This window comes from Ixodes scapularis, unplaced genomic scaffold, assembly GCF_016920785.2.
Source record: "Ixodes scapularis isolate PalLabHiFi unplaced genomic scaffold, ASM1692078v2 PGA_scaffold22__2_contigs__length_789307, whole genome shotgun sequence".
NCBI classification, from domain to species: domain Eukaryota; kingdom Metazoa; phylum Arthropoda; class Arachnida; order Ixodida; family Ixodidae; genus Ixodes; species Ixodes scapularis.
Genome location: NW_024609849.1, coordinates 295,473 through 322,360, shown reverse-complemented (window position 1 = coordinate 322,360; position 26,888 = coordinate 295,473). Strand labels below are relative to the sequence as shown.

General features: G+C 46.7%; 8 protein-coding genes, 1 non-coding gene and 1 pseudogene across 10 annotated transcripts; 4 read left to right on the top strand and 6 right to left on the bottom strand.

The window, feature by feature from the left end:
• Positions 1 to 578, bottom strand: LOC120837254 (annotated as a pseudogene).
• Positions 579 to 3,546: 2,968 nt separating this feature from the next.
• Positions 3,547 to 4,050, top strand: LOC120837255 (histone H2A-like). Its single transcript, XM_040206500.3, has one exon. The coding sequence runs from the start codon at positions 3,616 to 3,618 to the stop codon at positions 3,988 to 3,990; it is 375 nt and encodes a 124-aa protein (XP_040062434.1). The 5' UTR covers positions 3,547 to 3,615; the 3' UTR covers positions 3,991 to 4,050.
• A 564-nt stretch (positions 4,051 to 4,614) lies between these two features.
• Positions 4,615 to 5,666, bottom strand: LOC120847608 (histone H3-like). Its single transcript, XM_042291139.1, has one exon. The coding sequence runs from the start codon at positions 5,365 to 5,367 to the stop codon at positions 4,819 to 4,821; it is 549 nt and encodes a 182-aa protein (XP_042147073.1). The 5' UTR covers positions 5,368 to 5,666; the 3' UTR covers positions 4,615 to 4,818.
• Positions 5,667 to 5,688: 22 nt separating this feature from the next.
• On the top strand, positions 5,689 to 6,570 carry LOC120846776 (histone H1-III-like). Its single transcript, XM_040218654.3, has one exon. It carries the CDS (start codon positions 5,908 to 5,910, stop codon positions 6,511 to 6,513), a length of 606 nt encoding a protein of 201 aa, XP_040074588.2. The 5' UTR covers positions 5,689 to 5,907; the 3' UTR covers positions 6,514 to 6,570.
• Positions 6,571 to 12,542: 5,972 nt separating this feature from the next.
• Positions 12,543 to 12,661, bottom strand: LOC120837275. The gene has a single exon (XR_005714839.1). It is a non-coding gene; the product is annotated as a 5S ribosomal RNA (ribosomal RNA).
• A 200-nt stretch (positions 12,662 to 12,861) lies between these two features.
• Positions 12,862 to 13,278, bottom strand: LOC121836281 (histone H4-like). Its single transcript, XM_042291143.1, has one exon. It carries the CDS (start codon positions 13,233 to 13,235, stop codon positions 12,924 to 12,926), a length of 312 nt encoding a protein of 103 aa, XP_042147077.1. The 5' UTR covers positions 13,236 to 13,278; the 3' UTR covers positions 12,862 to 12,923.
• A 1,829-nt stretch (positions 13,279 to 15,107) lies between these two features.
• LOC115327910 (histone H2B) lies at positions 15,108 to 16,586 on the bottom strand. Of its 2 annotated transcripts, XM_042291140.1 has the most exons (2): positions 16,466 to 16,586; positions 15,108 to 15,504 (listed from the first exon to the last, which is right to left on the bottom strand). In XM_042291140.1, the coding sequence occupies exons 1-2, from the start codon at positions 16,499 to 16,501 to the stop codon at positions 15,166 to 15,168; spliced, it is 375 nt and encodes a 124-aa protein (XP_042147074.1). In that variant the 5' UTR covers positions 16,502 to 16,586; the 3' UTR covers positions 15,108 to 15,165. The 2 variants fall into 2 exon arrangements, with proteins under 2 accessions (XP_042147074.1, XP_029844797.2); XM_029988937.3 differs by lacking the exon at positions 16,466 to 16,586 and having other exon boundaries at positions 15,108 to 15,623.
• Positions 16,587 to 18,139: 1,553 nt separating this feature from the next.
• On the top strand, positions 18,140 to 18,739 carry LOC121045972 (histone H2A-like). The gene has a single exon (XM_040499490.2). The coding sequence runs from the start codon at positions 18,292 to 18,294 to the stop codon at positions 18,664 to 18,666; it is 375 nt and encodes a 124-aa protein (XP_040355424.1). The 5' UTR covers positions 18,140 to 18,291; the 3' UTR covers positions 18,667 to 18,739.
• A 317-nt stretch (positions 18,740 to 19,056) lies between these two features.
• Positions 19,057 to 20,334, bottom strand: LOC120847628 (histone H3-like). The gene has a single exon (XM_040219491.3). The coding sequence runs from the start codon at positions 20,041 to 20,043 to the stop codon at positions 19,495 to 19,497; it is 549 nt and encodes a 182-aa protein (XP_040075425.2). The 5' UTR covers positions 20,044 to 20,334; the 3' UTR covers positions 19,057 to 19,494.
• Positions 20,335 to 20,361: 27 nt separating this feature from the next.
• On the top strand, positions 20,362 to 21,223 carry LOC120837191 (histone H1-III-like). Its single transcript, XM_040206426.2, has one exon. It carries the CDS (start codon positions 20,583 to 20,585, stop codon positions 21,201 to 21,203), a length of 621 nt encoding a protein of 206 aa, XP_040062360.2. The 5' UTR covers positions 20,362 to 20,582; the 3' UTR covers positions 21,204 to 21,223.
• The last annotated feature ends 5,665 nt before the right edge of the window (positions 21,224 to 26,888 follow it).

Below are 26,888 nucleotides of genomic sequence, written 5' to 3'. Positions count from 1 at the left end.
CTAGGGTGCACTGAAGCTGCCTACCCCTCGCACTCGTCCGTTTGTCCCCCCACAGCTCATTATGCGCGTTGAAGTCGCCCCCGAGAATGATGTGTCCAGCCTCCCGCGCTCTTATAGTCGCGAGTACGCGGGAACGCCAATGTCCGACGGGGTGGACGTAACACGAGAATACAGAGAATTCGTGCTCACCCCTTCTGATGCGGACACCGACGATCTCCGCCCTCGCTGAGCAGTAGTCCCTTGTGTCGATTCCGCAGTGGGGCACCGAGTTTTTCACGTAGAGGACGGCCCAGGGATGTTTCTTGGCTCCACAGCAGGTGTACGACGTGTAGCCCGAGATGTCCAGTTTGGACGCCTCGAGCTTGGGCTCCTGGATCAGGAGCACGTCGTAGGGCCTGCGTGAGAGTTCGTCCCTTACATGAGCGAGCCGTCCGCGGAGACCGTTGATGTTCCACTGCAGAATCGAGGGACAGCTGGGAGACTGGACGCTCGTCCTCTTTCTTGTTTTAGGCTGTGCTGGCATAGTGGCTCATCGGAGGGAAGGTGTGATGCCTGTTGAGCGTGAGCACGGGGGAGTCAGCCGGGAGGGTAGACTGGAGATGCGAGTACTGGACCAGAGCAGGGCCGATCACCCGAAGCAGGTGATCGATCTGGTGCAGAGTGACAACCAGCAGCTGTTCGAGGGGATGAATGGGGGGGCGTTGCCCGTCGCACCAAGGGGATTCCCCTGCAGCTGCTGGGGGGAGAGGGAAAGGTGGCGGAGGCGCGCCGTTAGAGGAGGGGAGGAGGCCACCGCCGGTCCAGACAGACTCGTGAGGGAGAGAGGGGCCAGTCCATTCCGCTTGCGGGAGGGACGGAGGGAGTTGCTGCTGCAGGCGGCGTGCAGCGCTCGCCTCGTCTTCCGGGTGGAGAGGAGGGTGCGGGCGCTGCTGCGCCTCTTGTTCCGCAGGAGAGCGGGGGGAGGAGGCTGCCTCGGTTTGTTTACATCGGCCTCTCCGTCTGTCTGGGCCGCCGGGGCGCTCTTGTTTTGATGGCGCTCAGCCTGTCTTTGGCGCTTCCGCTGTCGCTTCGAAGTTCTCGCCGGTCCGAAGGTCTCCTTGTAGACTTGAGGGCTTTGTCGGGTTGACTGCTCCTTGCGTTGGGAGATCCTCTCCTCCGGTTGAGTTTGTTGATTCTGTTCTGTCTGCCGATCCTGGTCCTCAATCCTGGTCGGCTGTTGGGGCTGTACAGGGGCTGCAGGGGGCGTGGTGCTCCGCGGTGCGTTCCCTGTTGGCTGTGGGCTCTGGTCAGGGGCTGTGTGGGCTGCGCTCCCTGTTGGCTGTGGGGTAGGGCCTTGTGTCGCTGCTCTCGCGGGGCCTCGCTGAAAGGGGGCGGGTGGGGCTGCGAGGGGGTTTGAATCCGTGAGGAACGGGAATTCCCGCCGTGACTCTTCGCTCGGGTGGCGGGTGAGGAGGAACGTCGTGAGGGACGGGTGCATCCACGCGGCACAAGAGAGTGGGCGTGGCGTCCGGACTTCCTCCCGTCGGTCTTGTGCTTGGGGCCGACGTTTTTGGTCCTCTGCGAAGGCCACGGCGTGTTTTCGGGCTTCCGGCCTCGTGCAGCCCGTGCCGCGGAAGATGGTTTCTTCGAGCCTGGCGCGCTGGTAGGCGGGGCATCTTTTGTCGGTGGCTCGGTGCAGGTATCCGCAGTTGGGACACTTGGGGTTGGCGGCGCGCGGACACTCTCCTCGGGGGTGCTTTTGTGGGCAAGTTGGGCAGGCGGTGGGCATGGTACACGCAGATCGTACGTGCCCAAGTCTCCCACACGCCGTGCATTGCGTGGGGCGCACCTTCAGGGGCTCGACGTAGAAGCGCACCTGGAACAGCTCGACGAACCTCGGGCGAGGTCCGTCAAAGCGGAGTTCGGCGCACCTCCCTTCGCCGAACCTCCTCAGGTGCACGATGGGGGTGTCGGCTATCAGCCCGTCCCTCAGAAATGCGTCGCTATCCCTGGGGTTGAGGCCGCGGATAGTCCCGCATTCCTGAGCTGTGGGAACGGGCGTGAAGGCGTGAACCTCCATCTCTCCCAGTTTTTGGGTCCCGAGGAGGGTCCGTCGGGTTGCCGCTTCCTCTGTGTCCACGGCCAGGACGTTTCTCGCAAGGTTAAAGCGAATGGCCGTCGTCTTCCCGGGCACGATCTTCTGCACGTAGCTGGCAATGCGCAGCCTGTTTTGTGTGGTGAATTTCGCCTGTCCAGCAGGACGAAACAGGACAGTGCAGGGGCCTTCTTCTGCCAGCTCCGTGCCTCGGTCAGTGACGCCATCTTGTGTAGTCGGGGAGGCCTTTTCTTGTGGTGTGGCCTTACCACGCTCGAGAGCGGCCTTGGTCGGTTGTCCGACGGCCTTGTCATTGGAAGGGGAGAGGAGGGCGAAGCTGTTGTGCACGGGCAGGGAGTGGTGCACGTCATCGTTCTCCTCCTCGCTCTCGTTGTCATTATCGGTGGGGGGGTGGGTCTCTTGTTGAGGTTGGTTCCCTTCCTCCGTCGGGGGGGTGGGAGAGGGTGTCACGCCTTCCGTCCGCTGGCCGTCAGGCGAGGCAGGGGGGAGGGGGTTGTTTACGTGCGTTCGCGGAGGGCCGCCTGATGTGCTGGCGCCCTGCGAAACGGGTGAGAGGGGCTCACCTCCTGGTGTCTTGGGGAGGCCGGCAGAGGCCGGCTCGCCATCTTGGGAGTTTGGGGACGCATGTCCGCCATTGTCATGTCCCGTGAGGTCCGGGTTTGCGTTGGAAGATGGCTCCGCGAGGAGCTCTTTGGTGTCCCTCGCCAGCGTCTGGCTGGCGATTGAATCGAGGATAATGGCCTCAAGGCAGGCCTCTTTATCGGAGTTGCGCATGGCCACGCTTCTTGTAACGTATGGGGGCTCCTTTGTGCCCTCCATTTGGGCTTTGTCTTGCCCCTCCCGAAGGAGGGGCGGGGGGGAAAGGTTGGATTAAATGAAAAGAAAAAAGGTTTGGGTCCCTCTGCCCTGGGGCTCGGGGTTCCCTTTTACCTGTACCCCTCCAGGGGGATGAGGTGTTCTACGTTCTTAACGATTAATTAAATTTAATTATTGTGCTATTTGGTGTCTCTCTGCCGCCTCTTTAAGGCAGCAGTTTAACCTTAACTTTACTTCTAACTTTAACTAACTTCTATTAACTTTAAGCTACCAAAAAACGCGTGTGCTCACTTTGGTACCTCAAAAACTTTTCCTAAACAAAAAAAAACCCTGAAATTTTCAGTTTTCTTTGCTCTTTTTATAGGTTTTCACAGCATTCTGAAAAATGTGCTCCGATTGGCCAGCATTCTAGAGCGCGGGAAACAGTGCGCTGTGATTGGAGTACGCCCAAAATAACGCTTCGCGATTGGTTGCTGCGCGAACCAATGAGCAAGCAGTTTGAAACTACAATTTTTTGGGAGAGGGTTTTGGGAGAGGAGTGCTATGAAGCAGAGGCAGTGCAAGGCGAAAACGCGCTCTTGCAGCGCCCCCCAAGCGGAGAGGACTGGCACTTCCATTGATTTTCTGCTTCTCGATGCGCTGACTCCCTCACTCACTCAGTGTTCGTTGGTTTGTTCGGTTGTCCACTTCTCACCTCCACCAAGATGTCTGGGCGCGGAAAAGGAGGCAAGGCAAAGGGCAAGAGCAAGACCCGTTCCAGCCGCGCGGGGCTCCAGTTTCCCGTGGGAAGGATCCACCGACTACTGCGAAAGGGCAACTACGCGGAGCGAGTAGGTGCCGGTGCCCCCGTCTACTTGGCGGCCGTACTCGAGTACCTGGCTGCCGAAGTGCTCGAGCTGGCAGGAAACGCGGCCAGGGACAACAAGAAAACTAGGATCATCCCTCGACACCTGCAGCTGGCCATTCGCAACGACGAAGAGCTCAACAAGCTGCTGTCCGGCGTTACCATCGCGCAAGGAGGTGTCCTGCCCAACATCCAGGCCGTCCTCCTTCCCAAGAAGACCGAGAAGAAGGCCTAAACCATCCCGCGGCATCCGCTACAGAAAAACGGTCCTTTTCAGGACCACTCATGACTTGAGTACAGGATACTCATTTCCGTGCGCTAGTCTTCCGTGTCTCTAAACACTCGGGTATGTGCATTTAAATTTTCTTTTTGTGCAATGCCGACAGTGTTTCTCTTTCATCACCTACAGGCCTTGAATGCCACTCTTAGGCATTCTCCCATGCATAATATTTACGCTGCGTTTAATGCCAAATTCTTTCACGTGTGCGAATTGCCCGAACAAGACTTGCTGTCGGGCGCAAAGGCCAGCATTGCTTGTTATTTGAACTCGTAAAACCACCGCTGCACTGCCTCGCTTTGAGAGGATTTGAAGCTCTTTCTACGAGAGTCAACAATCGGAGCAGCATTTCCCCGAAACCGGCAGAGGGCAATAAATGTTGTGGACATCCCTCAAAAACAGATAATTACTCCACGGGTTTTTGTTGGTCGAATCTATAATCGTGATATTCGCTGATTGCTAGAAAATGAACCCTGTAATGTCTCGGGAAAGGTTTTTTTCTTCTTTATTTATTTCATTCAACAACACTTTAGAAAACAAGGAACACATGAAGGAATCGTTGGAAGCAACTGCAAACGGAGCACTTGGCACAATGCAAACTAGTTCAAAATGGGAGAATAAATAGAAAGTACTCACAGCTTTTGAACTCCTGCACTTGGAACAAGTCAGCATCGGAGATTGAGACACGGGAGGACGTCGCTTTACACATGTCCGAAAAGCATGTCTGATGTGGCCCTGAAGAGGGCCGTTTTTGTGGCGTTGCCTGCCGCTTCCAAAGAAGCGACATTAAGCGCGTTCACCGCGGATGCGACGAGCCAGCTGGATGTCCTTAGGCATGATGGTTACCCGCTTGGCGTGGATGGCACAGAGGTTGGTGTCTTCGAAGAGACCGACCAAGTAGGCCTCGCTGGCCTCCTGCAGGGCCATTACAGCCGAGCTCTGGAAGCGGAGGTCCGTCTTGAAATCTTGCGCGATCTCCCGCACTAGCCTCTGGAAGGGCAGCTTGCGGATGAGCAGCTCAGTCGACTTCTGGTAACGACGAATCTCACGCAGCGCGACCGTGCCCGGCCTGTAGCGATGCGGCTTCTTGACTCCACCGGTTGCAGGAGCACTCTTCCGGGCGGCCTTCGTAGCCAGCTGCTTGCGCGGTGCTTTTCCTCCCGTGCTCTTGCGGGCGGTCTGCTTCGTACGGGCCATTCCGAAACGTTGGGACAATAAAACGAGAGAGCTAGCAAACAGCAACACACCTCGACTCCTGACGACCAACTGCCTCAGCGCGAGTGGCGAAACTTCCTTCCCGACAAGGCCTCTCGGCCAATCAGAGAGCTTGTTCATTCTGGATGCTGTTTTGGGCAAGTTTCTTGCGAGGGACAGCGCACGTGGCTCGCTAGGACAATATTTCACGATTGAAGTGATCTAAACTTGTGGGGATAATGTGGAACCAACGTTAGAGCACAGAATCGAGCAAAAATTAGACTCCCAACCTTGTTATTTTAGAAACGGCACGGTTATAAACATTCGTTACCTTCTCCAGTGGGCCGCGCTCGCCTCTCGTCCAATCAGCGCGCTTGTTCATTCTTGGATGCTGTTTTGGGCGACTTTCTTGCGAGGGCCTATGCGCTTGGCTCCGTAAAATAATTTTTCTCGATCGAAGTAACTCAGACTTGTGAGGATAATGTGGAACCTATATTAGAGCACAGAATCGAGCAAAAATTAGACTCCAAACTTTGTTATTTTAGAAACGGCATGGTTACAAACATTCGTCACCTTCGAAGGGCTTCTCCCGGAGGTTCGCGCTCGCCTCTCTCGGCCAATGAGCGCTTGTTCTAGACGGTTTTTTTTTCAGTCTCTCTCTGCTTACGATTAGAGTGGGTCATGTCCGAAGAAGTGTCCGCTCCTGCTGGGGTCGCGGCCCCCGCTGCCCTTAAGAGCCCCAAAAAGGCTTCCACGAAAGTGTCCAAGGGAAAGGCAAAGGCCGTGCCAACGCATCCCAAGGTGTCCGCAATGGTGACAGCATCCATCAGTGCGCTTAAGGAACGTGGTGGTTCATCTCTACAAGCCATCAAGAAATACATGTCTGCCAACTACAAGGTGGACGTCGAGAAGCTGTCTCCTTTCATCCGCAAGTATCTCAAGTCTGCCGTGGCTGCGGGAGCATTGGTGCAGACCAAGGGCAAGGGAGCTACCGGATCGTTCAAGCTGTCAGCCAAGTCCGACAAGCCCTCACCTGCTGCTAGGAAGCCCAAAAAGGAGGCTGGTGCTGCAAAGAAGCGCCCAGCCTCGGCAACTGCCGGTGCGGCCAGGAAGAAGAAGCCCGGGACTGCCAAGAAGTCGCCCGCAAAGAGGGCCAAGTCGGCCAAGCCGAAAAAGCCAAAGGCAGAGAAGAAGGCTGCAGCACCCAAGAGCCCCAAGAAACCCAAGGCAGCAAAAAAGACCCCTGCCAAGAAGCCGGCTGCAAAGAAGGCTTCCTCCAAGAAATAGGTCTTCTCCTGGATATCCAGAGCGAAAAACAAAACGGCCCTCATCAGGGCCATAATTCGTTTGCATATCGGGGGATATGCACTTGCGTGGCATGCAGCTCCCGTGTCTCTCGCCACCTCTCTGTTCCAGCCTCGGTAAGCTGATTCCTGCTCTTTTTCAATGTGCACGAGGCATACTTGGTGTTATATTATTGTTTGTTCCCCTGTTAGCAGCATTTTATCTTTGTGTATGGTACTCGTGAAGTCGTGGAGGCCCGCTTCACGCTCGAGCCGCGATTCGATCGCCTAAGATCAGGCGAAAATAAAAAAAACTACTCGCTTTAGAACAGTCTTTTTTTCTGTCCTCTTAGCGCACACCTTTTTTTTTGCGGCACACGAAATTAAGAATCTGTATCTACGTTTATTATTACCTCTTTTAAACTTAAATCGACCAGCCGCCCTGACCGCTTGAAAACTAGTTTTGGCTTCCAAGTAAGAGGTTAGATCGAAATATGAAGAAAAATAACTCCGTTTAAATTCAAATAATTTTTACACCTATTAGAGAAGTTCATTAGCTTTCGGAAAATATATACTTCGCTATGCGTAAAAATATTTTTCGTTGCGTTAGAGAGTGAAACAGGTCAAGCTGTAGAGTCCGGCGCGCGCTCGAGCCGCGATTCGATCGTCCAAGATCAGGCAAAAATTAAATATAAAAAGAACTACTCGCTTCAGAAGAGTCTCTTTTTCTGTGCTCTTAGCGCACACGTTTTTTTAGCGGCACACAAAATTAAGAATCTGCATCTGCGTTTATTATTACCTTTGTTAAACTTAAATCGACCATCCACCCAGAGCGCCCGAAAACTTGTTTTGCCTTCCAAGTAAGTGGTTAGATCGAAATATGAAAAAAAATAACTACGTTTAAATTCAAATAATTTTTACACCTATTAGAGAAGTTCATTAGCTTTCGGAAAATATATACTTCGCTATGCGTAAAAATATTTTTCGTTGCGTTAGAGAGTGAAACAGGTCAAGCTGTAGAGTCCGGCGCGCGCTCGAGCCGCGATTCGATCGTCCAAGATCAGGCAAAAATTAAATATAAAAAGAACTACTCGCTTCAGAAGAGTCTCTTTTTCTGTGCTCTTAGCGCACACGTTTTTTGAGCGGCACACAAAATTAAGAATCTGCATCTGCGTTTATTATTACCTTTGTTAAACTTAGATCGACCATCCACCCAGAGCGCCCGAAAACTTGTTTTGCCTTCCAAGTAAGTGGTCAGATCGAAATATGAAGAAGAATAACTCCGTTTAAATTCAAATAATTTTTACACCTATTAGAGAAGTTCATTAGCTTTCGGAAAATATATACTTCGCTATGCGTAAAAATATTTTTCGTTGCGTTAGAGAGTGAAACATGTCAAGCTGTAGAGTCCGGCGCGCGCTCGAGTCGCGATTCGATCGTCCAAGATCAGGCAAAAATTAAATATAAAAAGAACTACTCGCTTCAGAAGAGTCTCTTTTTCTGTGCTCTTAGCGCACACGTTTTTTTAGCGGCACACAAAATTAAGAATCTGCATCTGCGTTTATTATTACCTTTGTTAAACTTAAATCGACCATCCACCCAGAGCGCCCGAAAACTTGTTTTGCCTTCCAAGTAAGTGGTTAGATCGAAATATGAAGAAGAATAACTACGTTTAAATTCAAATAATTTTTACACCTATTAGAGAAGTTCATTAGCTTTCGGAAAATATATACTTCGCTATGCGTAAAAATATTTTTCGTTGCGTTAGAGAGTGAAACATGTCAAGCTGTAGAGTCCGGCGCGCGCTCGAGTCGCGATTCGATCGTCCAAGATCAGGCAAAAATTAAATATAAAAAGAACTACTCGCTTCAGAAGAGTCTCTTTTTCTGTGCTCTTAGCGCACACGTTTTTTTAGCGGCACACAAAATTAAGAATCTGCATCTGCGTTTATTATTACCTTTGTTAAACTTAAATCGACCATCCACCCAGAGCGCCCGAAAACTTGTTTTGCCTTCCAAGTAAGTGGTTAGATCGAAATATGAAGAACAATAACTACGTTTAAATTCAAATAATTTTTACACCTATTAGAGAAGTTCATTAGCTTTCGGAAAATATATACTTCGCTATGCGTAAAAATATTTTTCGTTGCGTTAGAGAGTGAAACAGGTCAAGCTGTAGAGTCCGGCGCGCGCTCGAGCCGCGATTCGATCGTCCAAGATCAGGCAAAAATTAAATATAAAAAGAACTACTCGCTTCAGAAGAGTCTCTTTTTCTGTGCTCTTAGCGCACACGTTTTTTGAGCGGCACACAAAATTAAGAATCTGCATCTGCGTTTATTATTACCTTTGTTAAACTTAGATCGACCATCCACCCAGAGCGCCCGAAAACTTGTTTTGCCTTCCAAGTAAGTGGTCAGATCGAAATATGAAGAAGAATAACTCCGTTTAAATTCAAATAATTTTTACACCTATTAGAGAAGTTCATTAGCTTTCGGAAAATATATACTTCGCTATGCGTAAAAATATTTTTCGTTGCGTTAGAGAGTGAAACAGGTCAAGCTGTAGAGTCCGGCGCGCGCTCGAGTCGCGATTCGATCGTCCAAGATCAGGCAAAAAATTAAATATAAAAAGAACTACTCGCTTCAGAAGAGTCTCTTTTTCTGTGCTCTTAGCGCACACGTTTTTTTAGCGGCACACAAAATTAAGAATCTGCATCTGCGTTTATTATTACCTTTGTTAAACTTAAATCGACCATCCACCCAGAGCGCCCGAAAACTTGTTTTGCCTTCCAAGTAAGTGGTTAGATCAAAATATGAAGAAGAATAACTCCGTTTAAATTCAAATAATTTTTACACCTATTAGAGAAGTTCATTAGCTTTCGGAAAATATATACTTCGCTATGCGTAAAAATATTTTTCGTTGCGTTAGAGAGTGAAACAGGTCAAGCTGTAGAGTCCGGCGCGCGCTCGAGCCGCGATTCGATCGTCCAAGATCAGGCAAAAATTAAATATAAAAAGAACTACTCGCTTCAGAAGAGTCTCTTTTTCTGTGCTCTTAGCGCACACGTTTTTTGAGCGGCACACAAAATTAAGAATCTGCATCTGCGTTTATTATTACCTTTGTTAAACTTAGATCGACCATCCACCCAGAGCGCCCGAAAACTTGTTTTGCCTTCCAAGTAAGTGGTCAGATCGAAATATGAAGAAGAATAACTCCGTTTAAATTCAAATAATTTTTACACCTATTAGAGAAGTTCATTAGCTTTCGGAAAATATATACTTCGCTATGCGTAAAAATATTTTTCGTTGCGTTAGAGAGTGAAACAGGTCAAGCTGTAGAGTCCGGCGCGCGCTCGAGCCGCGATTCGATCGTCCAAGATCAGGCAAAAATTAAATATAAAAAGAACTACTCGCTTCAGAAGAGTCTCTTTTTCTGTGCTCTTAGCGCACACGTTTTTTTAGCGGCACACAAAATTAAGAATCTGCATCTGCGTTTATTATTACCTTTGTTAAACTTAAATCGACCATCCACCCAGAGCGCCCGAAAACTTGTTTTGCCTTCCAAGTAAGTGGTTAGATCGAAATATGAAGAAGAATAACTACGTTTAAATTCAAATAATTTTTACACCTATTAGAGAAGTTCATTAGCTTTCGGAAAATATATACTTCGCTATGCGTAAAAATATTTTTCGTTGCGTTAGAGAGTGAAACAGGTCAAGCTGTAGAGTCCGGCGCGCGCTCGAGCCGCGATTCGATCGTCCAAGATCAGGCAAAAATTAAATATAAAAAGAACTACTCGCTTCAGAAGAGTCTCTTTTTCTGTGCTCTTAGCGCACACGTTTTTTGAGCGGCACACAAAATTAAGAATCTGCATCTGCGTTTATTATTACCTTTGTTAAACTTAGATCGACCATCCACCCAGAGCGCCCGAAAACTTGTTTTGCCTTCCAAGTAAGTGGTCAGATCGAAATATGAAGAAGAATAACTCCGTTTAAATTCAAATAATTTTTACACGTATTAGAGAAGTTCATTAGCTTTCGGAAAATATATACTTCGCTATGCGTAAAAATATTTTTCGTTGCGTTAGAGAGTGAAACAGGTCAAGCTGTAGAGTCCGGCGCGCGCTCGAGCCGCGATTCGATCGTCCAAGATCAGGCAAAAATTAAATATAAAAAGAACTACTCGCTTCAGAAGAGTCTCTTTTTCTGTGCTCTTAGCGCACACGTTTTTTTAGCGGCACACAAAATTAAGAATCTGCATCTGCGTTTATTATTACCTTTGTTAAACTTAAATCGACCATCCACCCAGAGCGCCCGAAAACTTGTTTTGCCTTCCAAGTAAGTAGTTAGATCGAAATATGAAGAAGAATAACTACGTTTAAATTCAAATAATTTTTACACCTACTAGAGAAGTTCATTAGCTTTCGGAAAATATATACTTCGCTATGCGTAAAAATATTTTTCGTTGCGTTAGAGAGTGAAACAGGTCAAGCTGTAGAGTCCGGCGCGCGCTCGAGCCGCGATTCGATCGTCCAAGATCAGGCAAAAATTAAATATAAAAAGAACTACTCGCTTCAGAAGAGTCTCTTTTTCTGTGCTCTTAGCGCACACGTTTTTTTAGCGGCACACAAAATTAAGAATCTGCATCTGCGTTTATTATTACCTTTGTTAAACTTAAATCGACCATCCACCCAGAGCGCCCGAAAACTTGTTTTGCCTTCCAAGTAAGTGGTTAGATCGAAATATGAAGAAGAATAACTACGTTTAAATTCAAATAATTTTTACACCTATTAGAGCAGTTCATTAGCTTTCGGAAAATATATACTTCGCTATGCGTAAAAATATTTTTCGTTGCGTTAGAGAGTGAAACAGGTCAAGCTGTAGAGTCCGGCGCGCGCTCGAGCCGCGATTCGATCGTCCAAGATCAGGCAAAAATTAAATATAAAAAGAACTACTCGCTTCAGAAGAGTCTCTTTTTCTGTGCTCTTAGCGCACACGTTTTTTTAGCGGCACACAAAATTAAGAATCTGCATCTGCGTTTATTATTACCTTTGTTAAACTTAAATCGACCATCCACCCAGAGCGCCCGAAAACTTGTTTTGCCTTCCAAGTAAGTGGTTAGATCGAAATATGAAGAAGAATAACTACGTTTAAATTCAAATAATTTTTACACCTATTAGAGAAGTTCATTAGCTTTCGGAAAATATATACTTCGCTATGCGTAAAAATATTTTTCGTTGCGTTAGAGAGTGAAACAGGTCAAGCTGTAGAGTCCGGCGCGCGCTCGAGCCGCGATTCGATCGTCCAAGATCAGGCAAAAATTAAATATAAAAAGACCTACTCGCTTCAGAAGAGTCTCTTTTTCTGTGCTCTTAGCGCACACGTTTTTTTAGCGGCACACAAAATTAAGAATCTGCATCTGCGTTTATTATTACCTTTGTTAAACTTAAATCGACCATCCACCCAGAGCGCCCGAAAACTTGTTTTGCCTTCCAAGTAAGTGGTTAGATCGAAATATGAAGAAGAATAACTACGTTTAAATTCAAATAATTTTTACACCTATTAGAGCAGTTCATTAGCTTTCGGAAAATATATACTTCGCTATGCGTAAAAATATTTTTCGTTGCGTTAGAGAGTGAAACAGGTCAAGCTGTAGAGTCCGGCGCGCGCTCGAGCCGCGATTCGATCGTCCAAGATCAGGCAAAAATTAAATATAAAAAGAACTACTCGCTTGAGAAGAGTCTCTTTTTCTGTGCTCTTAGCGCACACGTTTTTTTAGCGGCACACAAAATTAAGAATCTGCATCTGCGTTTATTATTACCTTTTTAAACTCAAATCGACCATCCACCCAGAGCGCCCGAAAACTTGTTTTGCCTTCCAAGTAAGTGGTTAGATCAAAATATGAAGAAGAATAACTCCGTTTAAATTCAAATAATTTTTACACCTATTAGAGAAGTTCATTAGCTTTCAGAAAATATAAGAACTGGTACAAAAGGACACAACCCTCCAAGAGAGCAGAAAAAAAAAAAAGAAAAATGCCATCTGCACTCCGTGTTCCCAGGTGGTCACCCTCCCAAGTACTGACGGAGCCCGATGCTGCTTAGCTTCGGTGATCGGACGAGAACCGGCGTATTCAGCATGGTATGGCCGATGGCAGGTACTAGGGCAACGAATGTTCGACTGCTGCCTGAGAAGATTGGTACACTCGGCTGTGGCGCACAAAATGGTAGAGACCCGCGGCAAAACAACACTCATGACAAAAGAGGAATCACTCACCCAAAGCAGTGCTTGTTTTCAGGATTACAGAGAGACACGGGAGGGAGGCGTTGGAATGAAAACCCGTTTCCAAGATAGATCGGTACTGGTTTGGCCCTGAAAAGGGCCGTTTTCGATGTGTGTCCGACGGCGAGACGGCTGTTAACCACCGAAACCATAGAGGGTACGGCCTTGCCTCTTGAGCGCGTACACCACATCCATGGCCGTCACGGTCTTCCTCTTGGCGTGCTCAGTGTAGGTGACGGCATCGCGAATGACGTTCTCCAGGAAGACCTTGAGGACGCCGCGGGTCTCTTCATAGATGAGGCCGAAAATGCGCTTGACACCACCGCGGCGGGCTAGGCGACGGATTGCAGGCTTGGTGATCCCCTGGATGTTATCGCGAAGAACCTTGCGATGGCGCTTGGCACCACCCTTGCCCAGGCCCTTGCCGCCCTTGCCTCTTCCAGACATGTTTGCTGCAAAAACAGGGACGGAAAACACGACCGCACCGTTCGCCTACTTCAACAAAGACTGGCGGCAATGCTCTACGGGTCCGACCAAGTGAACCCACGACGGCCTCCTCCTCTCCCGCCGACGAATGGGAGCAGTCCTGCAGCTTCGTATTGTGGCCGACAGGTGGCTGCGCACTGGAAGCAAGCGTGTGTTGATGAAATGCATGGCTTTAGCAAAGGCATTCATACACCTCGCCCATTTTGAGTCTTCATAGTTGTATGTGCAAAACATTGTTTTTTCTAGGTTCCAGGAGATATATATTTTAGCGGGATTAAGATTCGTTTTCGCTAAGTCAATGGGAGAAACATGTCAACTCAGGAGTGCCGAGCTTCGCACCGATGCAGCTAGTCAAGGGCCCGTTTTCACATGCGAATAAAAAAGAGTTTTATAAACGTTCGAGCAATCTATTCATCGGAACTTGTACAAGACACACTCTTCTCACGGCACACAAAAATTAAAGTTTCTTATCACTGGCGTTTTTAAGCGCGCAGTGCAATTCACCGCCATGGTGAGCCGGGTCGACAGCAAGTTGGGTCACCCAAGAACATAGTTTGATCAAAATATTGACTTATATAAAAGGGTCCGGTTTTAAGTGCTTATTACACGGGACGAAAAGTCTTTTTGGCTGGCAGAAAATTTGATACTGAAAAACTTTTTACCAAGCCTTCGGTCTGTTAAGAAGCAAAACCTGCCACCCGAAAGCGGCCAGTTCGTGCCGCTGCCGCGAATCGCGCAAATGAAGTAAAGTAATAAAACAATTTCGTCTAAATTCAAATGCTTTTTACACCTACCGAAGAATTTCATTAGCTTTCAGAAAATATACACTTCGCTAAGCGTAAAGATATTTTTCGTTGCGTTAGAGAGCGAAACAGGCGAAGCCGTAGGGCCGGCTTCGCGCTCGGGCCGGAATTCGATCGTCCAAGATCAGGCAAAAATTAAAAATAAAAAAAAAACTACTCGCTTTAGAAGAGTCTCTTTTTCTGTGCTTTTAGCGCACACTTTTTTCTAGCGGCACACAAAATTAAGAGTCTTTATCTACCTTTTTTTAAACTTAAATCGACCAGCCACCCAGAGCGCCCGAAAACTAGATTTGGCTTCCAAGTAAGTGGTTAGATCAATATATGAACAAAAATAACTCTGTTTAAAATCAAACACTTTCTACACCTATTGGAGAAGTTCATTAGCTTTCGGAAAATATATATTTCGATATGCGTAAAAATATTTTTCGTTGCGTTAGAGAGGGAAACATGTGAAGCTGTAGAGTCCGGCGCGCACTCGTGCCGCGATTCGATCGTCTAAGATCAGGCAAAAATAAAAATAAAAGTACTCGCCTTAAAAGAGTTTCTCTTTTTTGTGCTGTTAGTACACACTTTTCTTTCGCGGCACACGAGATTAAAAGCCTGTATCTACGTTTATCATTGCATTTTTTAAACTTAAAATAAGAACACTCGAATTTAAAAGCAAGTTATTTGATACAACCGTGGCTCTAAAAAGAAAAACGCTGCAACTCGAAAACACAACACTTTGGAGTATGGGCTCCCAACGGCTAAAAACCACGCGAATATATCCTTTACATACGCGAGCGATGTGCAATATTTAGGAAGGTCACTCGTGCCCTCAAAAGCAATGAAATACAATGTTTTTTTTTCACCGAAACAAAATAAACGACATCCGACTGTGGCTACAAGAAGCCAAGTTCGACTGCACAACAAGAAAAAAGACATACTCTTTGCAAACATGCGCGATGCAGAAGCACTGGGTACTCACATATTTCTTGAAAAGAGAGACACGGGAGTTGGAAGTCATCGAGAGACGGCCGTTTTGCAGGGATGAGTATGGCCCTCAAAAGGGCCGTTTGTACATACAGCAGGGAGATAGCTCCTGGGTGTTACTTGGAACTGGTGTACTTGGTGACAGCCTTGGTGCCCTCGGACACCGCATGCTTTGCCAGTTCACCCGGCAGCAGGAGCCTCACAGCTGTCTGGATCTCCCGACTCGTGATGGTCGAGCGCTTGTTGTAGTGAGCCAGCCGAGACGACTCTGCTGCGATGCGCTCGAAGATGTCGTTCACGAAGCTGTTCATGATCGACATGGCCTTGCTGGACACTCCGGTGTCGGGATGGACCTGTTTGAGCACCTTGTAGATGTAGATGCTGAAGCTCTCCTTCCTCTTGCGCCTCTTCTTCTTCTTGTCGGTGGCACGCACATTTTTCTGTGCCTTGCCCGCCTTCTTCACTGCTTTTCCGCTCGGTTGGGGGGGCATCCTCGCGCGACTTGTCTTCGGGAGAAGATCGACGTTGTTACTCGCAAAAAGATGGCGAAACAACAACTGGGGCAACCTGAAATTTTCAGTTTTCTTTGCTCTTTTTATAGGTTTTCACAGCATTCTGAAAAATGTGCTCCGATTGGCCAGCATTCTAGAGCGCGGGAAACAGTGCGCTGTGATTGGAGTACGCCCAAAATAACGCTTCGCGATTGGTTGCTGCGCGAACCAATGAGCAAGCAGTTTGAAACTACAATTTTTTGGGAGAGGGTTTTGGGAGAGGAGTGCTATGAAGCAGAGAATAGGAGGTAAAAGCGCTAAAAAACGACGGACAAGTTGAAGAATGACGAACACCACAGAGCGCTAACTTGCAACTGAAGTTTATTACTGAAAAACACGTACACATATATACACCGTGACATCAAAAAGACAAGTGGCAATAATGCCGCTTCATCTATCTAAGGTTAATCTATGAATTGTTTACTCTTTCGAATGATTTCAAATATGCCACCTCAGAGCTATACAGGTTTACTGAGGGAGCGCTGACACACTTGCCCTGATCGTACTTCAAAATAAAAAACGCCTCCGATATCTCTCTCGTTTTTTTGTCTCTATTCCGAGTTAAGATAACGGTGTTGTCAAGCCGTGGGACACACCCACATCTGTTACAGTGTACAGCCAGATTGCCCGAGGGTGATGATCTAACTGACAGGGCATGTTCCCTGAGTCTGTCGTTTATGCACCGACCCGATTGCCCGATGTACACCTTTCCGCATGATAAAGGAATTTTATACACCACTTGTTCCTTACACTCTACGTATCTTGTTTTATGATTCTTATGGCATACGCCTACGCGCTCATCACCACGTGCCACCCTTCCACATAGCTTACTCAATTTTTGAGGGGCTGATAAGAGTACAGGCGCCTTCTTCACTGCTTTTCCGCTCGGTTGGGGGGGCATCCTCGCGCGACTTGTCTTCGGGAGAAGATCGACGTTGTTACTCGCAAAAAGATGGCGAAACAACAACTGGGGCAACCTGAAATTTTCAGAGAGAGAGAGAGAGAAGTCTTGCAAAAGAGGAAAAACCATCGTTGGAGTTACAGCCATGGGCCGAACGGTCATCGTTGGATTGGGGGAAGGGAAGGGGATAAAAGCTGATAGAAGAAAAAATTGTGAAAAAAAGAGAGGGAGGTTGTTTCGCCAAAGCCGACAAGCGGGGCGCGAGGAGCCACAGAAAGTGGCTGGCAGAAAAGGGGGCGGAGCCGAGGAAGGAAGGAGATCCTTTAAATGTTCAAGTGTCTTGTCCAGAAGCCTGTAGCACATCTTCACAGAGTCCAGGGTGAACGAATCGGGTTCGGCACGCGGTGTCCGAATTTCCAAGCACTGTCACCAGTCACACCAACACCAAGTCTCCCAGTATTCCGAGCCAAAGTGCAATGGGTCGGCGAGCATCTCTCTGCTGCATGTATACACAACACGGCGTTGCGAAAGGATTGGGGGGAACATTAATAGATTCCGTTCCCTCAACAGGGGCGGTCGAGCCTATTGTATGCATAAGGGACATTCCGCAGAGTGCTACGGAATGACATTCTTTGCCTGTGTTTGGCTGAGTGACCCACGCGATTTAACGCGTGGCTCACCAAACGCAAAGGTAGAAATTACTTGTATGGCATTTTCTGAAAATGCCTGACCCTTAGCATGCCTAGGGTTTACTAGCTTCCGAATCTATCATTCGAAAACTTTTCACGGCTGGGCGAGGTTAGTTCCTGCCCATTAAAAGGAAAAAAAAGAATTCCGAATTTATTATTCGAAACCCGGACTCAGTAAGGTTACTCCTTTCCCGCGAGAGAAGAATCAACATAAATAAGAAAAATGGCACGGCGCCAGAGCGGGACAGCGCGCGGGGAGACTGTTTTGCCAAAGCAGAAGGGGCCCCGCGCGAGGGGCAGACCTGGCGAGAATAAAGAATAGAAAAACAAAACGCCGGAGGGAAGCTATCAGTTAGGATTTGCACAAAGAGCAGTCCCTGCTGCGAGGCAGGAAAGAAGAGATCAAAAAATAAAAGCTAAAAGCAGACAAAGAACGCGAGAGAGAGGCTGTCAATCAAGTCGTGCGCGAAGGACGCACCCGACAAGAAGGGAAGCCAGAGAAAGAAAGGATAACCAATACAGTCTAAAAGTGTTAAGTGGGTCAGGGGGCCCACGCAAGGGGTGGCCCAGCGCGCGCGTTCCAAGAGGAGCTATCAGTTAGAACTTGTACAAAGAGTCCTCCCCGCTGAAGGCAGGAAAGAAAAATAAAACTAAAAGCCAAAAAGCAGACGGAAAACGCGAGAGAGAGGCTGTCAAACAAGTCCGGCGCCAAGAACGTACCGGTCAAGAAGCAAAGCCAGTTTTCTTTGCTCTTTTTATAGGTTTTCACAGCATTCTGAAAAATGTGCTCCGATTGGCCAGCATTCTAGAGCGCGGGAAACAGTGCGCTGTGATTGGAGTACGCCCAAAATAACGCTTCGCGATTGGTTGCTGCGCGAACCAATGAGCAAGCAGTTTGAAACTACAATTTTTTGGGAGAGGGTTTTGGGAGAGGAGTGCTATGAAGCAGAGGCAGTGCAAGGCGAAAACGCGCTCTTGCAGCGCCCCCCAAGCGGAGAGGACTGGCACTTCCTTTGATTTTCTGCTTCTCGATGCGCTGACTCCCTCACTCACTCAGTGTTCGTTGGTTTGTTCGGTTGTCCACTTCTCACCTCCACCAAGATGTCTGGGCGCGGAAAAGGAGGCAAGGCAAAGGGCAAGAGCAAGACCCGTTCCAGCCGCGCGGGGCTCCAGTTTCCCGTGGGAAGGATCCACCGACTACTGCGAAAGGGCAACTACGCGGAGCGAGTAGGTGCCGGTGCCCCCGTCTACTTGGCGGCCGTACTCGAGTACCTGGCTGCCGAAGTGCTCGAGCTGGCAGGAAACGCGGCCAGGGACAACAAGAAAACTAGGATCATCCCTCGACACCTGCAGCTGGCCATTCGCAACGACGAAGAGCTCAACAAGCTGCTGTCCGTCGTTACCATCGCGCAAGGAGGTGTCCTGCCCAACATCCAGGCCGTCCTCCTTCCCAAGAAGACCGAGAAGAAGGCCTAAACCATCCCGCGGCATCCGCTACAGAAAAACGGTCCTTTTCAGGACCACTCATGACTTGAGTACAGGATACTCATTTCCGTGCGCTAGTCTTCCGTGTCTCTAAACACTCGGGTATGTGCATTTAAATTTCCTTTTTGTGCAATGCCGACAGTGTTTCTCTTTCATCACCTACAGGCCTTGAATGCCACTCTTAGGCATTCTCCCATGCATAATATTTACGCTGCGTTTAATGCCAAATTCTTTCACGTGTGCGAATTGCCCGAACAAGACTTGCTGTCGGGCGCAAAGGCCAGCATTGCTTGTTATTTGAACTCGTAAAACCACCGCTGCACTGCCTCGCTTTGAGAGGATTTGAAGCTCTTTCTACGAGAGTCAACAATCGGAGCAGCATTTCCCCGAAACCGGCAGAGGGCAATAAATGTTGTGGACATCCCTCAAAAACAGATAATTACTCCACGGGTTTTTGTTGGTCGAATCTATAATCGTGATATTCGCTGATTGCTAGAAAATGAACCCTGTAATGTCTCGGGAAAGGTTTTTTTCTTCTTTATTTATTTCATTCAACAACACTTTAGAAAACAAGGAACACATGAAGGAATCGTTGGAAGCAACTGCGAACGGAGCACTTGGCACAATGCAAACTAGTTCAAAATGGGAGAATAAATAGAAAGTACTCACAGCTTTTGAACTCCTGCACTTGGAACAAGTCAGCATCGGAGATTGAGACACGGGAGGACGTCGCTTTACACATGTCCGAAAAGCATGTCTGATGTGGCCCTGAAGAGGGCCGTTTTTGTGGCGTTGCCTGCCGCTTCCAAAGAAGCGACATTAAGCGCGTTCACCGCGGATGCGACGAGCCAGCTGGATGTCCTTAGGCATGATGGTTACCCGCTTGGCGTGGATGGCACAGAGGTTGGTGTCTTCGAAGAGACCGACCAAGTAGGCCTCGCTGGCCTCCTGCAGGGCCATTACAGCCGAGCTCTGGAAGCGGAGGTCCGTCTTGAAATCTTGCGCGATCTCCCGCACTAGCCTCTGGAAGGGCAGCTTGCGGATGAGCAGCTCAGTCGACTTCTGGTAACGACGAATCTCACGCAGCGCGACCGTGCCCGGCCTGTAGCGATGCGGCTTCTTGACTCCACCGGTTGCAGGAGCACTCTTCCGGGCGGCCTTCGTAGCCAGCTGCTTGCGCGGTGCTTTTCCTCCCGTGCTCTTGCGGGCGGTCTGCTTCGTACGGGCCATTCCGAAACGTTGGGACAATAAAACGAGAGAGCTAGCAAACAGCAACACACCTCGACTCCTGACGACCAACTGCCTCAGCGCGAGTGGCGAAACTTCCTTCCCGACAAGGCCTCTCGGCCAATCAGAGAGCTTGTTCATTCTGGATGCTGTTTTGGGCAAGTTTCTTGCGAGGGACAGCGCACGTGGCTCGCTAGGACAATATTTCACGATTGAAGTGATCTAAACTTGTGGGGATAATGTGGAACCAACGTTAGAGCACAGAATCGAGCAAAAATTAGACTCCCAACCTTGTTATTTTAGAAACGGCACGGTTATAAACATTCGTTACCTTCTCCAGTGGGCCGCGCTCGCCTCTCGTCCAATCAGCGCGCTTGTTCATTCTTGGATGCTGTTTTGGGCGACTTTCTTGCGAGGGCCTATGCGCTTGGCTCCGTAAAATAATTTTTCTCGATCGAAGTAACTCAGACTTGTGAGGATAATGTGGAACCTATATTAGAGCACAGAATCGAGCAAAAATTAGACTCCAAACTTTGTTATTTTAGAAACGGCATGGTTACAAACATTCGTCACCTTCGAAGGGCTTCTCCCGGAGGTTCGCGCTCGCCTCTCTCGGCCAATGAGCGCTTGTTCTAGACGGTTTTTTTTCAGTCTCTCTCTGCTTACGATTAGAGTGGGTCATGTCCGAAGAAGTGTCCGCTCCTGCTGGGGTCGCGGCCCCCGCTGCCCTTAAGAGCCCCAAAAAGGCTTCCACGAAAGTGTCCAAGGGAAAGGCAAAGGCCGTGCCAACGCATCCCAAGGTGTCCGCAATGGTGACAGCATCCATCAGTGCGCTTAAGGAACGTGGTGGTTCATCTCTACAAGCCATCAAGAAATACATGTCTGCCAACTACAAGGTGGACGTCGAGAAGCTGTCTCCTTTCATCCGCAAGTATCTCAAGTCTGCCGTGGCTGCGGGAGCATTGGTGCAGACCAAGGGCAAGGGAGCTACCGGATCGTTCAAGCTGTCAGCCAAGTCCGACAAGCCCTCACCTGCTGCTAGGAAGCCCAAAAAGGAGGCTGGTGCTGCAAAGAAGCGCCCAGCCTCGGCAACTGCCGGTGCGGCCAGGAAGAAGAAGCCCGGGACTGCCAAGAAGTCGCCCGCAAAGAGGGCCAAGTCGGCCAAGCCCAAGTCGGCCAAGCCGAAAAAGCCAAAGGCAGAGAAGAAGGCTGCAGCACCCAAGAGCCCCAAGAAACCCAAGGCAGCAAAAAAGACCCCTGCCAAGAAGCCGGCTGCAAAGAAGGCTTCCTCCAAGAAATAGGTCTTCTCCTGGATATCCAGAGCGAATAACAAAACGGCCCTCATCAGGGCCATAATTCGTTTGCATATCGGGGGATATGCACTTGCGTGGCATGCAGCTCCCGTGTCTCTCGCCACCTCTCTGTTCCAGCCTCGGTAAGCTGATTCCTGCTCTTTTTCAATGTGCACGAGGCATACTTGGTGTTATATTATTGTTTGTTCCCCTGTTAGCAGCATTTTATCTTTGTGTGTGGTACTCGTGAAGTCGTGGAGGCCCGCTTCACGCTCGAGCCGCGATTCGATCGCCTAAGATCAGGCGAAAATAAAAAAAACTACTCGCTTTAGAACAGTCTTTTTTTCTGTCCTCTTAGCGCACACCTTTTTTTTTGCGGCACACGAAATTAAGAATCTGTATCTACGTTTATTATTACCTCTTTTAAACTTAAATCGACCAGCCGCCCTGACCGCTTGAAAACTAGTTTTGGCTTCCAAGTAAGAGGTTAGATCGAAATATGAAGAAAAATAACTCTGTTTAAATTCAAATAATTTTTACACCTATTAGAGAAGTTCATTAGCTTTCGGAAAATATATACTTCGCTATGCGTAAAAATATTTTTCGTTGCGTTAGAGAGTGAAACAGGTCAAGCTGTAGAGTCCGGCGCGCGCTCGAGCCGCGATTCGATCGTCCAAGATCAGGCAAAAATTAAATATAAAAAGAACTACTCGCTTCAGAAGAGTCTCTTTTTTTGTGCTCTTAGCGCACACGTTTTTTAGCGGCACACAAAATTAAGAATCTGCATCTGCGTTTATTATTACCTTTGTTAAACTTAAATCGACCATCCACCCAGAGCGCCCGAAAACTTGTTTTGCCTTCCAAGTAAGTGGTCAGATCGAAATATGAAGAAGAATAACTCCGTTTAAATTCAAATAATTTTTACACCTATTAGAGAAGTTCATTAGCTTTCGGAAAATATATACTTCGCTATGCGTAAAAATATTTTTCGTTGCGTTAGAGAGTGAAACAGGTCAAGCTGTAGAGTCCGGCGCGCGCTCGAGCCGCGATTCGATCGTCCAAGATCAGGCAAAAATTAAATATAAAAAGAACTACTCGCTTCAGAAGAGTCTCTTTTTCTGTGCTCTTAGCGCACACGTTTTTTGAGCGGCACACAAAATTAAGAATCTGCATCTGCGTTTATTATTACCTTTGTTAAACTTAGATCGACCATCCACCCAGAGCGCCCGAAAACTTGTTTTGCCTTCCAAGTAAGTGGTCAGATCGAAATATGAAGAAGAATAACTCCGTTAAAATTCAAATAATTTTTACACCTATTAGAGAAGTTCATTAGCTTTCGGAAAATATATACTTCGCTATGCGTAAAAATATTTTTCGCGCCGTTAGAGAGTGAAACATGTCAAGCTGTAGAGTCCGGCGCGCGCTCGAGCCGCGATTCGATCGTCCAAGATCAGGCAAAAATTAAATATAAAAAGAACTACTCGCTTCAGAAGAGTCTCTTTTTCTGTGCTCTTAGCGCACACGTTTTTTGAGCGGCACACAAAATTAAGAATCTGCATCTGCGTTTATTATTACCTTTGTTAAACTTAAATCGACCATCCACCCAGAGCGCCCGAAAACTTGTTTTGCCTTCCAAGTAAGTGGTTAGATCGAAATATGAAGAAGAATAACTACGTTTAAATTCAAATAATTTTTACACCTATTAGAGAAGTTCATTAGCTTTCGGAAAATATATACTTCGCTATGCGTAAAAATATTTTTTGTTGCGTTAGAGAGTGAAACAGGTCAAGCTGTAGAGTCCGCGGCGCGCGCTCGAGCCGCGATTCGATCGTCCAAGATCAGGCAAAAATTAAATATAAAAAGAACTACTCGCTTCAGAAGAGTCTCTTTTTTTGTGCTCTTAGCGCACACGTTTTTTAGCGGCACACAAAATTAAGAATCTGCATCTGCGTTTATTATTACCTTTGTTAAACTTAAATCGACCATCCACCCAGAGCGCCCGAAAACTTGTTTTGCCTTCCAAGTAAGTGGTCAGATCGAAATATGAAGAAGAATAACTCCGTTTAAATTCAAATAATTTTTACACCTATTAGAGAAGTTCATTAGCTTTCGGAAAATATATACTTCGCTATGCGTAAAAATATTTTTCGTTGCGTTAGAGAGTGAAACATGTCAAGCTGTAGAGTCCGGCGCGCGCTCGAGCCGCGATTCGATCGTCCAAGATCAGGCAAAAATTAAATATAAAAAGAACTACTCGCTTCAGAAGAGTCTCTTTTTCTGTGCTCTTAGCGCACACGTTTTTTGAGCGGCACACAAAATTAAGAATCTGCATCTGCGTTTATTATTACCTTTGTTAAACTTAAATCGACCATCCACCCAGAGCGCCCGAAAACTTGTTTTGCCTTCCAAGTAAGTGGTCAGATCGAAATATGAAGAAGAATAACTACGTTTAAATTCAAATAATTTTTACACCTATTAGAGAAGTTCATTAGCTTTCGGAAAATATATACTTCGCTATGCGTAAAAATATTTTTCGTTGCGTTAGAGAGTGAAACAGGTCAAGCTGTAGAGTCCGGCGCGCGCTCGAGCCGCGATTCGATCGTCCAAGATCAGGCAAAAATTAAATATAAAAAGAACTACTCGCTTCAGAAGAGTCTCTTTTTCTGTGCTCTTAGCGCACACGTTTTTTGAGCGGCACACAAAATTAAGAATCTGCATCTGCGTTTATTATTACCTTTGTTAAACTTAAATCGACCATCCACCCAGAGCACCCGAAAACTTGTTTTGCCTTCCAAGTAAGTGGTTAGATCGAAATATGAAGAAGAATAACTACGTTTAAATTCAAATAATTTTTACACCTATTAGAGAAGTTCATTAGCTTTCGGAAAATATATACTTCGCTATGCGTAAAAATATTTTTCGTTGCGTTAGAGAGTGAAACAGGTCAAGCTGTAGAGTCCGGCGCGCGCTCGAGCCGCGATTCGATCGTCCAAGATCAGGCAAAAATTAAATATAAAAAGAACTACTCGCTTCAGAAGAGTCTCTTTTTCTGTGCTTTTAGCGCACACGTTTTTTGAGCGGCACACAAAATTAAGAATCTGCATCTGCGTTTATTATTACCTTTGTTAAACTTAGATCGACCATCCACCCAGAGCGCCCGAAAACTTGTTTTGCCTTCCAAGTAAGTGGTCAGATCGAAATATGAAGAAGAATAACTCCGTTTAAATTCAAAATATTTTTACACCTATTAGAGAAGTTCATTAGCTTTCGGAAAATATATACTTCGCTATGCGTAAAAATATTTTTCGTTGCGTTAGAGAGTGAAACATGTCAAGCTGTAGAGTCCGGCGCGCGCTCGAGCCGCGATTCGATCGTCCAAGATCAGGCAAAAATTAAATATAAAAAGAACTACTCGCTTCAGAAGAGTCTCTTTTTCTGTGCTCTTAGCTCACACGTTTTTTGAGCGGCACACAAAATTAAGAATCTGCATCTGCGTTTATTATTACCTTTGTTAAACTTAAATCGACCATCCACCCAGAGCGCCCGAAAACTTGTTTTGCCTTCCAAGTAAGTGGTTAGATCGATATATGAAGAAGAATAACTACGTTTAAATTCAAATAATTTTTACACCTATTAGAGAAGTTCATTAGCTTTCGGAAAATATATACTTCGCTATGCGTAAAAATATTTTTCGTTGCGTTAGAGAGTGAAACAGGTCAAGCTGTAGAGTCCGGCGCGCGCTCGAGCCGCGATTCGATCGTCCAAGATCAGGCAAAAATTAAATATAAAAAGAACTACTCGCTTCAGAAGAGTCTCTTTTTCTGTGCTCTTAGCGCACACGTTTTTTGAGCGGCACACAAAATTAAGAATCTGCATCTGCGTTTATTATTACCTTTGTTAAACTTAAATCGACCATCCACCCAGAGCGCCCGAAAACTTGTTTTGCCTTCCAAGTAAGAGGTTAGATCGAAATATGAAGAAGAATAACTACGTTTAAATTCAAATAATTTTTACACCTATTAGAGAAGTTCATTAGCTTTCGGAAAATATATACTTCGCTATGCGTAAAAATATTTTTCGTTGCGTTAGAGAGTGAAACAGGTCAAGCTGTAGAGTCCGGCGCGCGCTCGAGCCGCGATTCGATCGTCCAAGATCAGGCAAAAATTAAATATAAAAAGAACTACTCGCTTCAGAAGAGTCTCTTTTTCTGTGCTCTTAGCGCACACGTTTTTTTAGCGGCACACAAAATTAAGAATCTGCATCTGCGTTTATTATTACCTTTGTTAAACTTAAATCGACCATCCACCCAGAGCGCCCGAAAACTTGTTTTGCCTTCCAAGTAAGTGGTTAGATCGAAATATGAAGAAGAATAACTACGTTTAAATTCAAATAATTTTTACACCTATTAGAGAAGTTCATTAGCTTTCGGAAAATATATACTTCGCTATGCGTAAAAATATTTTTCGTTGCGTTAGAGAGTGAAACAGGTCAAGCTGTAGAGTCCGGCGCGCGCTCGAGCCGCGATTCGATCGTCCAAGATCAGGCAAAAATTAAATATAAAAAGAACTACTCGCTTCAGAAGAGTCTCTTTTTCTGTGCTCTTAGCGCACACGTTTTTTGAGCGGCACACAAAATTAAGAATCTGCATCTGCGTTTATTATTACCTTTGTTAAACTTAAATCGACCATCCACCCAGAGCGCCCGAAAACTTGTTTTGCCTTCCAAGTAAGTGGTTAGATCAAAATATGAAGAAGAATAACTACGTTTAAATTCAAATAATTTTTACACCTATTAGAGAAGTTCATTAGCTTTCGGAAAATATATACTTCGCTATGCGTAAAAATATTTTTCGTTGCGTTAGAGAGTGAAACAGGTCAAGCTGTAGAGTCCGGCGCGCGCTCGAGCCGCGATTCGATCGTCCAAGATCAGGCAAAAATTAAATATAAAAAGAACTACTCGCTTCAGAAGAGTCTCTTTTTCTGTGCTCTTAGCGCACACGTTTTTTTAGCGGCACACAAAATTAAGAATCTGCATCTGCGTTTATTATTACCTTTGTTAAACTTAAATCGACCATCCACCCAGAGCGCCCGAAAACTTGTTTTGCCTTCCAAGTAAGTGGTTAGATCGAAATATGAAGAAGAATAACTACGTTTAAATTCAAATAATTTTTACACCTATTAGAGAAGTTCATTAGCTTTCGGAAAATATATACTTCGCTATGCGTAAAAATATTTTTCGTTGCGTTAGAGAGTGAAACAGGTCAAGCTGTAGAGTCCGGCGCGCGCTCGAGCCGCGATTCGATCGTCCAAGATCAGGCAAAAATTAAATATAAAAAGAACTACTCGCTTCAGAAGAGTCTCTTTTTCTGTGCTCTTAGCGCACACGTTTTTTGAGCGGCACACAAAATTAAGAATCTGCATCTGCGTTTATTATTACCTTTGTTAAACTTAAATCGACCATCCACCCAGAGCGCCCGAAAACTTGTTTTGCCTTCCAAGTAAGTGGTTAGATCAAAATATGAAGAAGAATAACTACGTTTAAATTCAAATAATTTTTACACCTATTAGAGAAGTTCATTAGCTTTCGGAAAATATATACTTCGCTATGCGTAAAAATATTTTTCGTTGCGTTAGAGAGTGAAACAGGTCAAGCTGTAGAGTCCGGCGCGCGCTCGAGCCGCGATTCGATCGTCCA

What these genes read in the sequence shown, in the direction of transcription:
- LOC120847628 (XM_040219491.3), bottom strand. Translation starts at nt 20,043, where the DNA reads ATGAACAAGCTCTCTGATTGGCCGAGAGGCCTTGTCGGGAAGGAAGTT.
- LOC120847608 (XM_042291139.1), bottom strand. Translation starts at nt 5,367, where the DNA reads ATGAACAAGCTCTCTGATTGGCCGAGAGGCCTTGTCGGGAAGGAAGTT.
- LOC115327910 (XM_042291140.1), bottom strand. Translation starts at nt 16,501, where the DNA reads ATGCCCCCCCAACCGAGCGGAAAAGCAGTGAAGAAG. An exon ending in GCGGAAAAGCAGTGAAGAAG is followed by an intron (nt 15,505 to 16,465) that starts GCGCCTGTACTC and finishes GCAGTGAAGAAG; the next exon opens with GCGGGCAAGGCACAGAAAAA.
- LOC120837191 (XM_040206426.2), top strand. Translation starts at nt 20,583, where the DNA reads ATGTCCGAAGAAGTGTCCGCTCCTGCTGGGGTCGCGGCCCCCGCTGCC.
- LOC120846776 (XM_040218654.3), top strand. Translation starts at nt 5,908, where the DNA reads ATGTCCGAAGAAGTGTCCGCTCCTGCTGGGGTCGCGGCCCCCGCTGCC.
- LOC121045972 (XM_040499490.2), top strand. Translation starts at nt 18,292, where the DNA reads ATGTCTGGGCGCGGAAAAGGAGGCAAGGCAAAGGGCAAGAGCAAGACC.
- LOC121836281 (XM_042291143.1), bottom strand. Translation starts at nt 13,235, where the DNA reads ATGTCTGGAAGAGGCAAGGGCGGCAAGGGCCTGGGCAAGGGTGGTGCC.
- LOC120837255 (XM_040206500.3), top strand. Translation starts at nt 3,616, where the DNA reads ATGTCTGGGCGCGGAAAAGGAGGCAAGGCAAAGGGCAAGAGCAAGACC.